Below are 17,132 nucleotides of genomic sequence, written 5' to 3' on the forward strand. Positions count from 1 at the left end.
TTTATAGGGCTCAGTAATATGAAACCGACACCGGTCGGAATTTACAGCAGTTTTCTATTTCTTCCCGGTGGTGTTTGATATATAACAATTACACATCAAATGGTATATATATATATATATATATATATATATATATATATATATATATATATATATATATATATATATATATATATATATATATGAATATATATATTTATATATATATATATATATATATATATATATATTTATATGTATGCATGCATATATATATATATTTATATATTTATATAGATATGTATATATACATAGATATAGATAGAGAGGTAGATAGATATTTATGTATATATATACACATACTCTACATGTACATACAAATACATATGTGTGTGTACATAGATAGAGAGGTAGATATTTATGTATATATATATACACATACTCTACATACACATACAAATATATGTGTGTGTGTTTATGGTGTGTACATGTATACCTTGATTCCCATTTGTAAATCTTGAAATACAGCTTAGGCGGGATATCGTAAGGCACATTTCAACTTTGTTGGTAATCTCTTTCATCTCAGTTTCATTAAGACGACTCTTCCTGTCGCTAATCTTTTTATCCTTCTCATTTCGTACGAATCCTTGTTTATGTGTCTGTCTAACTCACGACCGTGTGGAAGTCAACTCCTGTCTCATTTCGTTCTCTCTCTCTCTCTCTCTCTCTCTCTCTCTCTCTCTCTCTCTCTCTCTCTCTCATAGATATTAAGTGTGAATCTTTAAAGTTAAGGGAAAATCTATGTATGGCATACATGGACCAAGAAAAGGCAATGTAAGTAGTGTTTGAGAATGAATTATATAAAATTTCATTCCTGAGGTCGATTAAAAGATTTGATGGAGATGAAACATATGTTCGAAAATGTAGACAGGAGAGTGACTGCCTTTGTGCATAAATGAATCAGGAACAATGTAAGTAGTGTTTGAGGATGAATTATATAAAATTTCATTCCTGAAGTCGATTACAAGATTTGATGATGGAGAAGCATGTGTTCGAAAATGTAGACAGGAGATGTAGACAGGAGAGTGACTGTGAATCAGGAACAAGAGTAGCTATGTCTCCAAGGGTGTTCAAATTCCTCATGGATAGATTAAAGCAGGAAGTCAGAGAAAAGACTGTACAGATGTTGTAGGTATAAAATGGCAGGGTAAGAAAATGGGACATGACTGGAGTAGAAAACTTGAGGTTGGCAGATGATGCTGTTCTGATTGGGGATAGCGAAGAGCAACTGCAAAGACTAGGAAAAAGGTTTAAGCGTTTGGAGGAGGAAAAGTGGAGGATACATTGGAGCAAAAGGAAGGTTAAATGGGTAAATTAAAACCAGAAAGATGGAACAATGAAAATTAATGTAGGTGGTGGAAAAGTGAAAGCTACTGATTCGTATGGGCATTTGAGGGAGCATATAATGGATGATGGTTGGATGAATAAAACTACAAGTCCATAGTGTGCACAAAGACGTTGAAGAGGTTAGGTGTTTATGGAAGCTGCAGTGTAAACATATGAATGGGCTGTTAGACCAACTTTTCTGAAGTGCACATGCTGGATGCAAATGAAGACAAAATCTTGAATCTATTGGGATGAACTTTTTGCATAGTAAATTTGGTGTAAGAAGAATTGAAATATGGAGAAATGTGGTGATAGGGAGAAGATGAAGATATAATTTGGAAATGTTGGAATGGAGAGACAGATAAAGACCTGCAAAGGGCTGGATAGATGGTGGGAAAGAGAGAAAGAGCTCCTGAGGTATGAATGTGGTAGTGATTATCGTTCCTTTCTTTGTGAGCCATCTTTAGTTAGAGGTAATGATTCAGTGTTGAATACATATATATATATATAATATATATATATATATATATATATATATATATATATATATATATATATATATATATATATATATATATATATAAATATATATATAATTTATATATATATATATATATATATATTTGTGTGTAAGTGTGTGACTGTTTTTATATCTTCAGTGAAAACATTCCGTTGCTAAATCAGTAAGATAACAAGATTCGTGGGGCATACTCTTGTATCTTAGCCTCATGTCTGGTTACTTCATTAATTTTCATCCATGGAGTCTGTCCATAACTTTAAGTCCCATTTCTGCGACATTTATTGCCATAGTCCGATCTTACCACATCTGTTCCCATATTGGAATGGATTCAGTTGCCCTCTTAAAGAACCTACATCTCCCATAAGACCTGTCAATAATTCCATTTTTTTTTCTTAGCGCCTTACCCTAATTGCCCATTGTTGGTCCTACTGGTTGCTATGTTTCTCTAATTCAGTTGCTAAATTTTCCTTGTTACTTTATCTAGCTTTACGTTCTACCTCTGCTATACCGATACCGTACTTAAGGCACTTTTATTTTTATAGATCATAGATATGCTCTCTCTCTCTCTCTCTCTCTCTCTCTCTCTCTCTCTCTCTCTCTCTCTCTCTCTCTCTCTCTCTCTTCATTAACCAAATCAACTATCGATCGTAGATAATTCATTTTTCCTCTGTGAATGAAGTGTCTGCTCTTGAAATTTTCATCTATTTTGAATCGGCTATCCATCTTTCAACTTTCCAGTCTTTTCCTAACCTTGGACTGTGTTTCAATTTATTTTTTTCATAAATTCATTATTCCTCTCTAGCATTTGATTCACTTACTGTCACGTTAAGTGATGGTTCTGTTGGTCCCGCTCGTTCCCTCTCTGATTAGCCTCTCCAAGTTTTTTTGTTTTGATTTTTCAGTGAGCTGCCGTTTTTCATCCAGTCGGGTCCATTTTCACTAGCTGCAGCAGCAGCAGGCAGTTTTTGGAGTCGACGTTGGTCGAGTTTTTGAGAACTACGAAGTGGAGCACGTCGTAGAGGTGGAGTGTGACCTCAGTCTGCCCATCATTTCAACGTCTCCATCGGGTTTTCCAGCTGAGGGCTGTCTTTGCATGACAGTTTGGTTTTTTTTGCTGTTGTTTATTTTTGCCTCTTTTTTTAAGCTACTTTTATTTATGAAGTTAATTGGTTATTTAACTTGATTTTAACGCTTTATTTTTTGTATTTAACCTGACTTGTAAATATTGTAAATAAATTAATATTTATTATATTGTTTTTTTGTTTTCCCCTCCTTTGTTTGTTGACTCAGTTAGCCCTGTCCTGAGTATATTTGCATAACGACCCACTCGGTCGTTACAATGGCGACCGTGACAGGATGGCTCTGTTTTGGCTAGGGTTGTTACGGCATTGAGGAGTTTGTAAAAAAAAATAATTTTTTTTTCTTTTAGGTGGGAGGTGTCACGTTAAGTGATGGTTCTGCGGGAACTGCTGGTTCCACTGTGGAACCTTCAAGTTTTTTTTTGTTTTGATGTTTTCGTCAGTGAGCTGCCGTTTTTCTATTCGCCAGTCGGGTTTAGCCAGTTTTTGGAGTCGACGTTTAGTTTTTTTATTCAATAACGTCGTAGAGGTGGATGTGTTTAGCTGCTCAAATGACAGCGTGAAATCGGGGTTTTCTTTGAGTTGATGAGGGCTGTCTTGGTGCCCAAGAGTTTTTTTTCTGCCTGCTGTTGTTTATTTTTATCTTTTTTTCTTTTTTTTTTTGAAGTTACTTGTTATTTATTATTTTGTTTAATTCCTTTAAATGTTTATCTTTGACTCGCTTGTAAAATATTGTTAATTAATATTAGCTCATTATATTGTTTTGTTGTTTTCCCCTCCTTTGTTTGTTGCATCTGCCGTCAGTCATGACAGGTAGTATATTCCTTTTGACCCACTCTGATATCTAAAACACGTGTTTTGAAATGGAAAACTTAGAGTTGATGCTTTGCAAGAGACCCCCGAATTATTTCTTTTTCCTCTTGGACTTGATCTATTAGTAATTCCTACTTAATGCAGCTTTTGAGTATTCGTTCATTTATTGTTTTATAATGACAGGTATTTTCCTTTTGTTCCACTAATATCTAAAATTAGAGGATAGACAATACTTTTAACCGGTATATAGTTGAATTGGATTTCCAGGTATCTTGTGGAATTAAGGCTGAATTTCAACTAGAGAAGATCTGATGACTTCTCTGGCCTTTAAGGAGAGATTCAACGGAGTTTCTTTAAATCTGATTTATATATTATTATCTTTATATTAATGACTTTATCAAAAGATTTGATGGAAGATGAAGGCTATTAGATTCAAAGTCAACATGTCAGCATCATACCCCTTAAGTGCAAGCATTCACGTGATTAAAATCTTAAAATCCCCCTCATGAATAATCTCATTCTTAGCCCGAAAAAGTATTGTGCGTGCCAATGTTTGGTATACACCTTAGAAATACAATTTACCGGGCAGTATATCCTCTTTCATAACACGATTTTATGACATTTTTTGAGTAGCGTCATCTTCGTACTCCCAATCAGGTAATGAGACTTGACTCCCCTTTCTGAGAATAAATCAGATATTCTTTCATTTTACCTCCCTTCTTGATGACCACAGTTATTGCAGTTACAGTTTAAAATTACTAATCAATCAACCAGTGTGAACTCACCTTCCCTCTCTGACCTGGCTGGAGGCGTAGATCGTGCCCTCCTGCTGGTCCAGCGTGAAGAGGGGATGGGCTGACGTAGCCCACTTGAAGGTCTTGTCCTTCAGGTCCCAGTCGTCAGGGTCATCCACGTAGACTCTGCCCAAGGGCACGTTCACGCTGCCTCCTCTACCCTGGTGGCAATCAATTCAGTCTCTATTTTTACATCTGTGTTATTTTATTTTTACTCCGAAAGGGTATGTTGTTAATAATTTGGTAACACGTGACCATCACTAAATCACAGGGGGTTTTCTTTTTATTTCAAATGTTAAGCCAGAAATAACCTGTAATATCGTATTCACCTTACCTCGGGATTGAATTACATCTAAGGAGAATTGTATGTGTGCACCCACCCTGGCTAGGATTCGAATCAGTGCCATTTAGATTTGATACAAAGATGACAATGACTTACCCAATCAGCCACCAAGGGTCAAGAGAGTTCCACCATGATGGCCTAGAGTTAAGTTTATTACATATTCCCAAGATTGGTAAATTCGATACGAAGAGTTATTTGTGATATAATATTAGAAATTAAAATTTCGATCTTAAGCACAGAACCCGAATTCGACAAGAATATGTACAGCAAAGTCAACATCAACTTATTTCTTCCTTGATAGCCGAATGGATAAGTTACTCACGTATCTGTAATAAACCCAAGAGACAAAGGTTCGTGTCCTGTTCAGGTTAGATTTCCTTATTAAAAATGTTTCACTCCGAGTGTAAGTTCTTCCCAAGGTGAAGTGAATTTGCAATAAGAGGAATTTGTCGATTTAATATTTGAGTATTTCAAAATATCAAGAACTAGTGAAAAAGTAATTATATATTATATATATATATATATATATATATATATATATATATATATATATATATATATATATATATATATATATATTATATATATATATATATATATATATATATGTATATATACATATATATATATATATATATATATATATACATATATTATATATTATATATTATATATTATGTGATTTATTTATACACACATATATATGTATATATACATATATATGACTTTATTACATAATGGATTATAATCACTTTAGCACGTGATTTATTTATCACACACTACCCGTCTTTATTTTTCACCTGTGATACTTTATTTCGTCAATATATATGGAAATAAAGTCGAAACCGGTCATAGATATACATATATCTCTTATTTTTCACTTGTGATATATATGATATATATATATATGTGTGTGTGTGTGTGTGTGTGTGTGTGTGTGTATGTGTGTATGTGTATTATGTGTCTGCATCGTATACATTCCTTGTCATTATATTTGTGTAATACTATATTGAAACTGGCTTTCTGGAAAATGCCTGCGTTTGTTTCTGCTCATATTACTCACAGCGGTGTAACAGGTGGGTAGTGTGCGATTTCATATTTCCTTCTCCGTAATGCAACTCACACAGCTGGCTAGATGCAGTATCTTGTTAAGCCTTGTCCAGCTTATCGCGTGAATGTGTCCACATTGTTGTCTTTACTATTTACCAACAAACTATTTACCAACAAACTATTTACCAACAAACACCAATAAAATAAAAACAAAGCTAAGACGCAATACCCTAAGGAAAACTTCCTCGTCCTCCTCCTCCTCCTCGTCCTCACCTGAATTTTGTAGAGGTAGATGGTCTTCTTTCCGGGCTTCATCGGGTTGTCGTTGACGTCATCCACCACCACCGTGACGGTCTGCTCGTTCGTCAGCCCTCGGGCATCCGTCAGCGTCACCCGGACATCCAGCTGGTGGTGCTTCTCTCGGTCCATTGGCTTCCTGGTCCACAGCGTCGCTGCTCCTCTCCCGCTGTCCAGTTCTGGGGTTTGATGTACGGTGTGTGAGAGAGACAGAAAGACAGACAGACAGACAGACAGACAGAAAGACAGAGAGAGGGACAGATAAAGGAGAGAGAGAGAGAGAGAGAGAGAGAGAGAGAGGGGGCGGGGAAGAGAATACGTTGCAGTGTTGGTGCGTACTTAATGAAAAGAGCAGTAGAGAAGAGAGAGGATATTGACAGAGTTTAGACAGCAATGCTGATGAATGTATGAAAGAAAAAGACAGATAGTAAGACAGACAGAAAGACAAACAGACAGAGAGAGAGAGAGAGAGAGAGAGAGAGAGAGAGAGAGAGAGAGAGAGAGAAGAGGGGGAAGAGAATACGTCGCAGTGTTGGTGCGAACGTAATGAAAAGAGCAGTAGAGAAGACAGAGGATATTGACAGAGTTTAGACAGCAATGCTGATGTATGTATGAAAGAAAAAAGACAGAGAAAGAGAGAGAGAGAGAGAGAGAGAGAGAGAGAGAGAGAGAGAGAGAGAGAGAGGGTGCGGAAAAATATAGTACGTCGCAGTGTTGGTGCGCACGTAATGAAAATAACGATAGAGAGAATAGAGAGAATATTGACAGAATTTGGACAGTAATGCTAATGTATATATGAAAGAAAAGGACAGATAAACGGACAGAAGGACGAAGGACAGACAAACACCAGCCTTACAGGCGCAGGAAGAACGTAAATATATAGGATTTTGTGCATGCAAGCGAGATAAAGACATTCATTACACTGGAATTAAATCTCTTGGTAATTTGACCGTGGGAAATAACATTTCACGTCCAAAATAATAACTGGAAGTGGGAGGCGTTATTAAATTGCGTTCATTTCCTTTACATTTTGTTTAGATTCTTCCTAATGGGTACTGTTCTGTTTAGAAAGCCATTTTTTTTTACCAAAATACAATCTCTTGAGTAAAAATTACTCTCTCTCTCTCTCTCTCTCTCTCTCTCTCTCTCTCTCTCTCTCTCTCTCTCTCTCATAATCTATAATGATTACCTTAGACAGTTCCGAAATACAATTGTGTTTTATAGTCCACATCATAATCACATCCTTAAATGTCAGTAGATACTGTATCTTATCTATTCAGATGCTCTCTCTCTCTCTCTCTCTCTCTCTCTCTCTCTCTCTCTCTCTCTCTCTCTCTCTCTCTCTATATATATATATATATATATATATATATATATATATATATATATATATATATATATATATATAAAATATATATGTCTGTGTATCTATCTATCTATCTATCTATATATATATATATATATATATATATATATATATATATATATATATATATATATATATATATATATATATATATATACAATGATCCATCTGTTTTTTTCTTTCTTGACTGTGAATACCTTTTACAGAACACAAAAATTTCATAGCTCATGTCACAACCAACCCAGAAAGAACGCATAAGCCCGATAATTAACCTGTTAAAGAAAATTATATTTTATTAACTTCAACAAATGGATCACCTACTTTTGTCGAACTTCAACTCGACGAATTCGTAGATATAATCACGATTTGTGGGCGCCAGAGAGATATTGAAGGGTGGACCATTCCCCAACGCCCATGAGTCCTCATCGTACGCCTTCAGGAGACCGAGTTTCGCGGGCGGCACTCCCTCTCGTACGTGGAAGACGGTGGGCGGAAGGATGTAAGGAGGCGAGTCGTTCATATCCATGACGGAGAGACTCAGACTGGCTGTGGATGTCAGAGGCGGCTGTCCTCGATCCACAGCCACGATGCGGATGACGGGGTCGTCCTCCTCCAGGGCCTCCCGGTCGAAGGACTCGGTTTTGATCCGGACGACGCCTTCGTCGTCCACTTCCAAGAAGTCCGAGTGGTCGACGATCTTGTAATCTACCACGCCTTTCCCGCCCTTAGAGCGTCGTCGGTAGAAAGGAAAACATTGTTATTTTTCGTCTTGTGATGTACTGAGTCATTGTTGTTGATGCTGTTATTTTAATAACATTACTGATTATCATTATTATTGTTGTGAAGAAACAAAACTGTTCGATTCCCTGTTCAATTATTGTAGTTATATGTACAGATATTTAAAGATAAATCTGAACTTGAGAATAGCTAAATCCACGTCGGAAGGGAGTGAAAACCGGGACTTTGAACAATCAGTTTATTACATTTTCAAGTTAACAGTCATATAAATAACTGTGGATTTGTTTTCTTTGGCTCTATGAGTATTTTTTAATTAGCATTGTTGTTATTATTATTAATAATAGCAGAAGAAATATCACTGTTTTTAGACATTGCTCTTTTGATCATCTTGATCACTGCATACTCTAGGAAGTCTGAGCAGATTCTCTTCTTCCACGCAAGGGTTTTGTGAGTCGTCAAATTTAGATTATATCAAGCTCACTTTTAGACATTGCTCTTTTGATCTTCTTGGCTGTTGGCCAAGTGGATGAGATAAAATGACCAAGTGGATTGCTGCCGAAATCAGTCTCGGTTCATCAAAAATATAATGTTGATTTTCTAACATTCATAACTCATAATAAAAACACTTCATTTAAATAGAAAAGTTTATTTAGAGACCATTTAAGGAATGCTGACGCATTTATGATGACTCAACACTCGTCAGTGTTTCCCTTCGCGTCTCGTTGCGTTATAATATAAGAGTAATTATTTAACAAGTTATCATCTGGGAATCTCTAAACACAGGGATACTGAAACTCAACTTTGTGTATCAAAAACTGCTTCGAAAGTTATCCAGCCAGTGGCTTTCTCTTGAAATCAATATGAACATGTTTGTTTTCATGGGTTTTGCAATGGGAAACTGCACCGATATAAATGGTTACATTCACTTTCATTTCATATCTCGAATGGTCTATGTAGAGAATTTGCTAAGTTATTTTAAAATAGGAAAAAGGACTTAAGACTCCATACAGCTTGAGAGAAAATATTGATAAGTGTAGTCATTACAGCAGTTCAAATTTCCCGTTTAAATGACGTAGTTTTATCATGATCTATGAAGGGTTGACAATTGATATTATTGTTTTGCGGGCACCGAGATTGACTTCGGCAGCAATACCAGGCTTAAACATTTGACCATGGAGAGAATACTCTCAAATTTATCTTGATTTAAGTTTGCAACTCACTAGAATGCTGCGGAAAAAAGAGAATTTCTGTAGGAAGGGAAGAATTATCACCGGAGCTAGGAAAGGTAATGCCTCTCTTTTCTTCTCATCAATATCTGGATGAGTTTCGGAAGTTTGCAACTCACTAGAACGCTACAGAAAAAAAAGAGAATGTTTCCCTTCCGTGATTTCTAAAGGAAAGAATTACCACCTGAGCTAGGACAGGTAATGCCTCTCTTTTCTTCTTATCAATATTTGGAGGAGCTTCGGAATTTTGCAACTCACTAGAACGCTACGGAAAAAGGAGAATGTTTCCCCTCCGTGATTTCTAAAGGAAAGAATCACCACCAGAGCTAGGACAGGTAATGCTTCTCTTTTCTTCTCAACAATATTTGGAGGAGCTTCGGAAGTTTGCAACTCACTAGAACGCTACGGAAAAAGGAGAATGTTTCTCTTTCATGGTTTCTAAAGGAATGGAAGAATTATCACCGGAGCCAGGAAAGGTAATGCCTCTCTTTTCTTCATATCAATATCTGGAGGAGCTTCGGAGGTCAACCCGAAATATCTTTTTCCTTGGAGTTGTAGTCTTATGTAATCGAGTGACTCGTAATAGTCGATCTTTTTGAGGAAATCTGTTTATTTGCATTTGCTCTGATTTCCGTGAGGATCGACGAAGCTTTTATGTGTGTGTGTGTGTGTGTGTGTGTGTGTGTGTGTATGTGCTGTTTTCTTTATATGAATTAAGTTAGTTTTGATCTGAGGCTTTATCTTTTCAGGTGTCTGCTCTAGAAAAAAAAAAGACGATATAACTATAACTAATATTCTATATATAATGTTACCACACACAGATCAAAGAACTTGTAAAATATTACTACCGAAAATATTCCAGTGTTATTAATTGATAGTTTAAAGATAAACATAAGGAAACATTCCTGGGGATTCATGACAAAGGGGTGCTTATATAAATAAAAAAATCATCCCTCTTTTTCACTGTCCCTGTTTTACATTTATTGCTATGAAAATACATGTATATAAATACTGAGTTCTATCCGCAGCGCGTCTGCAGTAGTTGAAAATATTCAAAAAGAGTCTGAGTGGATAATATCGCCTCCATAAACGCACTGCTGCAAAAATATCCCTGTAAATTAAGAGCATATTCATATGTTGGCAATACTGCAGAGACAAGGAAGGACGTCTCACGAGAAAGGGCGACTTAATTTACAGGGATATTTTTGTGGTGCGTTTATGGAGGCGATGTTATCCCTTCAGATTGATTTTTGAATATTTTCAACTATCGCGGACGGGCTGCTGATAGCCCTCAGTTTTCATATACATTTATTCATAGCAATAAATGCAAAACAGGGACAGTGAAAAAGAGAGATGGTCTTTTCATTTTATTTATATAAGCACCCCTTTGTCATGAATCCCCAGGAATGTTTTCTTATGATTATGTTAATTAGAAACTACCAATTAATAACACTAATTTTTTTTCATTAGAAGTATGTTACAAGTTCCATAATCTGCTTTCTCCATGAATACCAAATAACAATTACTCCCTTTTTATTTACATACTGTTGGTTCCTCCTGTTTATTCAGTTTGTGAGCGTTACATGCTAGAAATCATTCATTCATTTATTTAAAAGGGTTGAAAGCATTCTCATGAAAAATGTGTTGATTGAAAATAATTACATTAAGAAATGATGATGATGATGATGATGATTATTATTATTATTATTATTATTATTATTATTATTATTATTATTATTATTATTACCTGACAATGTCACATGGGTACTATTTTTGGTTTTATTATCATTCTTAGTCTCCAGAGTCTATTGTTATTTCCTCTGGTTTTCATCAAACTTGATAGGTAAGGACCTCCCTGACGGATGAATGATTAGAGGCCTTCGGTCTTCAGAACTCGAGGCCATGTGTCGAAGGTATTTTATCTCTTATTTTGATGTAACGTTATCTTTAGGTAAATACCTTGAAGGTTCGTGAGTATTCCCAAAATATTTTTTTTTAACCTTGGTCATTTTTCAATTTCAAGCTCAATATTTGATTTATATGCACCTAATAAAATTTGGAAAGTAGGTGCCTTGAAATTGGTAGCTGTTTTCCCAGAGTAATTTGGCATTTTGACTTTGTCCCATTCTTCAGTAATACAGGTCAATTTATTTTGATGCAAAATGGTAGTTAAGTACTTTAGGATAGGTGATCATTTGCCTTGGATATTCTTTATACTAACTTTTTTTCAAGAACAGAACTTCATTCAAAGACCAACATTTTATTTTTGTCTGAATTTAATGAAACTTGGTACGTATCTACCATTAGGGTAGGTCATTGTTTCACCCCAATATTTTTTACCTGGACAATTTTTCCGATTATTTTGATGAAGCAATGTAATCTGTGTGCTGTAGTGATATTGCATTTAAGTATAATTGTATTAAAATTTAGTTAAAATTATCATATCATTATCATTAGACCAAACAGCAAGAATTAAAGTGCATCCACTTAAATCTAGCATAACCATGAGGTCACATTTCCTAAGGTGGAGATGGTCATTCAACTATGAGATGGAAACTGGGGCAATACTCACCATATCAGGATCATGAGCGCGAAAAGTTGCCAGTATAGTGCCTTGCGGGACATCTTCCCTGACGGATATCTGGGCATGGGTGGTTTCAAAGACTGGGGCATTATCATTCACGTCTTTAATCTGCACTATTACCCATGCTGTGTCCACGTGAGTAGGATCCAACCAGCCCTCTTCTCCCTTTCGAGATAGAATTTGATGGAAGAGAGGAAAGGAAATTAGATGAATTCTTAGGAGCCAACCAGAGATCTTCCCCTTTTGAAGATGGAGTTTAATTAAAGAGAATATAAGTGAGAGAATAAACTTGAGATTAATTAGGGAATACATAAACGGTGAGATAGTGTTATATAAATATACGTAGTATCCAGCAAGACCTTTTCCCCCATACACAATAGCATTTCACTGAAGAGAGGAAAGGTTATTGAATAAATTGAAGATAAGTGGGAGAACAGATCAAAGATATGTCCACTCACGTAGGAACCAACCAACCATCTTCCCATTTAAACGTGACTTTAATTGAAGAGATCCAAGGAGATGGAATAAGAGGGAATTCGAGATGAGGAAGTGATCCATTTTATTCACATTAACTGCTATTTATTTGTCGCATTTTATTCACAATGGTTGTTAGCGGTATCCAGTTTAGTTAACTTTTGACGAAATATATAACATGAAAGAGTACTGATTTTGGCAAAATTTTAATTGAATACTATAACGGTAGGTTTCTAATTGAGCTGTCAACTTACCCGATCAGTTACTTGTAATTTAAAAGCGAGCTCACGACGATGCGAAGGGTTTTCATAATCAAGAGGCCTCCGGGCGTAGAGCTGGCCTATTCTACCTTCTGATCTTACGTCGAAGTAGTCCCAACCCCATCCGCTTCGTTCCATGATCTAAAGAAGAGCAGTTGGTTGCGACATTAGATTTTATTATGACAATCATTTGCTATAGGTGAAATGTGTAGGTGAAATATATATATATATATATATATATATATATATATATATATATATATATATATATATATATATATATATATATATATATATATATATATATATATATATATATATATATATATATATATATATATATATATATATATATATATATATATCTAGGCTTGAACAAATGCAGATTGTTCTAATGAGGGTCTTCATTGAATTTTCCCATATAGGTCTTATTATCAATTCCTTCGGAAGTTAGGAAGACTGACAGAAATTCCCTTTTTCTGCATTTTATATTTTTATTTTTTTTTTTTTACCTGAGAGAGAAGGCATAGATCCGTTTCTTTGTCTGGACCCTTCTGGAAATCTGATTGGCTCCTCTTGTTCTGCAATCAACCCCCTCTGCACAATTTCATTCTAATCCATTGATAATATCTTGGCGATACATCGTCAACAGACAACAAGCGTTAAGAAACACAGAAGGCGTTTGGGATTAGGTTCAGTCATCCACAAAATTGATTATGTGAAACGATTATTTTTAATATAATTTGAGTTTTATTAAATCAAATAGCAACTCACAAGATTTTTTTTTCAAAAGATACAACACAGGGAGTCACCCAGTTACTGATGTTGAATAAACAAAGAATCGATCAAGGATAACAGTTCGAAAAAATAACACGACCTTTAAAGACGGAGATGAGGACCCGTGTGACGGAACATTGTAATAGAGCTAAAGAATATTTAAAAGCGCAACGCCCTTCCATCAGCCTCCTTATTTTCATGTCGAGAAAAGTCTCAAAATTAATTACTTTGCTCTGAAACTCGTGTCAGGAGCTACGTCATTCTCCTGCTGTTGAGTAGATAACTATGTAAAAGTAGACAGACTTTTTTTCGTCTCGCAAAAGAAATAAATCGAAATACACTTTTCTCTGACGATACGGTAAAAGATGTAGATGGGTTTTTCTTTAGAGAGAAACAATCAAATTCTCCAGGCAGCGTAAAAATAATTGTGACATTTTTTATGAATTTCTGATTAGACCATAGACGTTCTTTGTAGCTGCAATAGCATTCAGGGCTGGTTGACAGAATTCCAAACCTTTTTACTCGATGTTCTTAGCAGAGCATCCATTTTAGGAAATTGCTATGCCGAATAAAGAAAATTCTCTGTGTTGTGTTGTTTATATAAGCTTTAGATTAGGAGGTGGAGTTTTAGATTAAGCCACGCTCTCTATTTGCAACGCTGGAAAACATATTTAGATGAAGATTTATCGCAAAGAAGCGTATGTATGAATGAATGGGGACTTCAGCAAGCATCCAGTATAGAAACTAGTATACTGACTGTTTGTTTGTGTAGCCTCATCTTCGCTCAACCTCTTTATGAATGACACAGTTCAGACAACCGAACAAAAAGAGAACCCATCAAAATCAGCTCCAAGGGGGATCACCGTAATGGGATTTCCATCGAACGAGAATTCGTATGTAAATGTAGTCAGTGAAAGTGCTTTGTTTTGTCCGTGTCGTTTACAATTTTTTTTTTTTTGGAAGAGCCCGGAAAAGAATGGTTATTAGCGTGAGCTCTGCCATTTTGTTCTGACAGCTGAGACAAGCTGTCTATAACCTGCTCTTTGATAGCAGCTGTTTGTTATGGAAATTGCGAATTATCAGCGTTTCCCATTGTCCTTGATCCCTGAAGAACTTGGAGGCAATTTTACTCGATTTGCGTATTTGTAGGCAACTGCTTCCGGTAATTTCAATTCTAGTTGTCTGATCGAACAGATCTCTCTCTCTCTCTCTCTCTCTCTCTCTCTCTCTCTCTCTCTCTCTCTCTCTCTCTCTCTCTCTCTCGTCGTATTTGTCGTATTATTGATGTTCTTGATTCATTCAGATCAAATATAATTTTCCTAGTTGTTCATTTGTGTTTTTCCTGTCACTGGCTTTCCTATATTTTTGCACCAATCTTTGTTTTCGAAATGTTATTTTCCACCGCCTGAAATCTATTGTGTCCTTTGTATTTATTGCCCTGAACCAACTTGGACCAAGCAATCTGTTTTCGTCGTTAATTTTCTTTGGACAGTATGTTTGCCTGGTAAACAGTACTCGAGTTGGACCTCTTTATTGTTCTATGTATGATTTTTTTCATATTTAATTAGAAAATACTTTGCGATTTATCAGCCGTGCCTGTATTTTTTGTGTTTTTCAAACAAATGTGCTTCTCAGGGTCAAATTTGTTCCGTTGTCATGAGACTATATGATTTTTTATATCTATAGTTTCCTTTCATGACGATGAAATAATTTCCAGTATATGCTCTTAATTATTCATTTATATGAATAATGTTCAGCTTTTTTACTTCAGTTTTTTGACGATTGATTCTGTTGTCGTTCGTCATCTGCTGCCGTTAATTTCATAATGCTGTCCTTCCATATTTCGAATGCGACTTCCTGCTCGTTTAATATCTTGCAAAGCCTTATCAAACTAGACTTGAAAAATGGACCTTGTTTTAAAAATTGTGGGTAGAGTCTGTGTTCCTTTCATCGAAAAGCAAGGGATACCTTTTCAAAACAGTAAGCTTTTCCTTTCGTAACACCAAACGAAAAACATGGTAACACTAGACACTAATATATATTTTTTTTATTTGGCTCACTGTTCTTTTTTTCGTAAATTGATTAAATGACTATCTTTTTTTAAATCACTTAGACATCTCTGTCTTTCTTTATTAGATGTGGGAATATTTAGAAAAATAAAAGCATAATTTTAATCAAACGATTTTATCTTTCACAAAAAATAAAAGTATAAATTCATTTTGAAGTATCCAGTTTTTCAACTGAGTTTAATAATTTGCAATCACAATTTAGTTTTTTGCTATTTACCTATTTTTAAAGTATTCTGTTCTCTCTCTCTCTCTCTCTCTCTCTCTCTCTCTCTCTCTCTCTCTCTCTCTCTCTCTCTCTTTCAATATGAAATTCACTGTATCTAGAGAATAACTACACCCAGCACCCAAGGGAAATCATAATTGACTAGTGTATCTGCCCCAGCCTGGGTTCGAACCTGGGAATTATAATTCTGGTCATACATCATGAATACTTATCAATTACATGCATATTCCGATTTATATATATAATTATAATTAAAATATATGTATATATGCATGTATATATCTGAATGTATATATACAATATTATATATATTTATATTTGTAAGACTCTTGAACATCCACGGAGCAGGGCGTGGAACTTTTCTCCAAATGACGCCGAACACCCAGTAAAGAGAATAAGGCATTTGGTAAAAAATATATATATATATATATATATATATATATATATATATATATATATATATATATATATATATAAGGTGTGTGTGTGTCTGGATAGTGTGTGTGTGTTATGCATATAGTGTAGATAGATAGATAGATAGATATGTGGGCTGGTTCAATTATTATGAGTGGTAAAGCATGCGCACTTACGCCTCTTCTCGTTAACTTTACGCTGCAGGATTAAGAGCATCCCATCAGCAAATACTGACCCTGTAAAGGAAGTCGTTCCGGACGTCCGGATCGAAGCAGGTGACCTCCATGAGAGGGGTGACGGGGTCGGGATCGCCGTTGCCCCAAGTCTCGTCCACTTCCAGCTCGAAGCGCTCGCTCGGAAACTCGGGCGAATTGTCGTTCTCGTCTCCTATGCGAATGACCACCGTCCCAGTACCTACAGAGAAGGGAAAGAAACGTTTCACTCTTACGATGGAAGGCCAGTGGCATCGCCAGCTTCATGGCGTTTGTCTCAAAATTCCGCAGAACACAAAAAGAAAGTAGAGCGAGGGAAATGGCTGGGCTTAGCCGTGAATGTTATCCAAAACGTCAGAGCGCGTAGTGGAGCTTCGCAGTAATAGCAGCCGTAAGTTTTATGTAAAAGCCTTGCCGACTCGACAAGACTTAGCCAATTTATCCGCTTTCAGGCTTGAGAGTAATGCTACAAAAGCTCTTTTGAAAGCTGTGAGCGCGTTCTGATAAGTAAGATTCTCTTTTTCTTTC

At 35.7% G+C, this 17,132-nt stretch overlaps 1 protein-coding gene across 1 annotated transcript in view; it reads right to left on the reverse strand.

The window, feature by feature from the left end:
- The window catches only part of LOC136824975 (uncharacterized), a 69,012-nt gene that overhangs the window by 13,529 nt on the left and 38,351 nt on the right, over window positions 1–17,132 (reverse strand). The window contains exons 8-13 of the mRNA XM_067080960.1: window positions 16,628–16,806; window positions 12,904–13,050; window positions 12,164–12,340; window positions 7,949–8,351; window positions 6,238–6,440; window positions 4,563–4,732 (exon numbers count right to left, since the gene is read on the reverse strand). Coding sequence (XP_066937061.1) covers window positions 4,563–4,732; window positions 6,238–6,440; window positions 7,949–8,351; window positions 12,164–12,340; window positions 12,904–13,050; window positions 16,628–16,806 — 1,279 coding nt within the window. The remainder of the gene's footprint in view (window positions 1–4,562; window positions 4,733–6,237; window positions 6,441–7,948; window positions 8,352–12,163; window positions 12,341–12,903; window positions 13,051–16,627; window positions 16,807–17,132) is intronic.

Source organism: Macrobrachium rosenbergii, chromosome 36, assembly GCF_040412425.1.
Source record: "Macrobrachium rosenbergii isolate ZJJX-2024 chromosome 36, ASM4041242v1, whole genome shotgun sequence".
NCBI classification, from domain to species: domain Eukaryota; kingdom Metazoa; phylum Arthropoda; class Malacostraca; order Decapoda; family Palaemonidae; genus Macrobrachium; species Macrobrachium rosenbergii.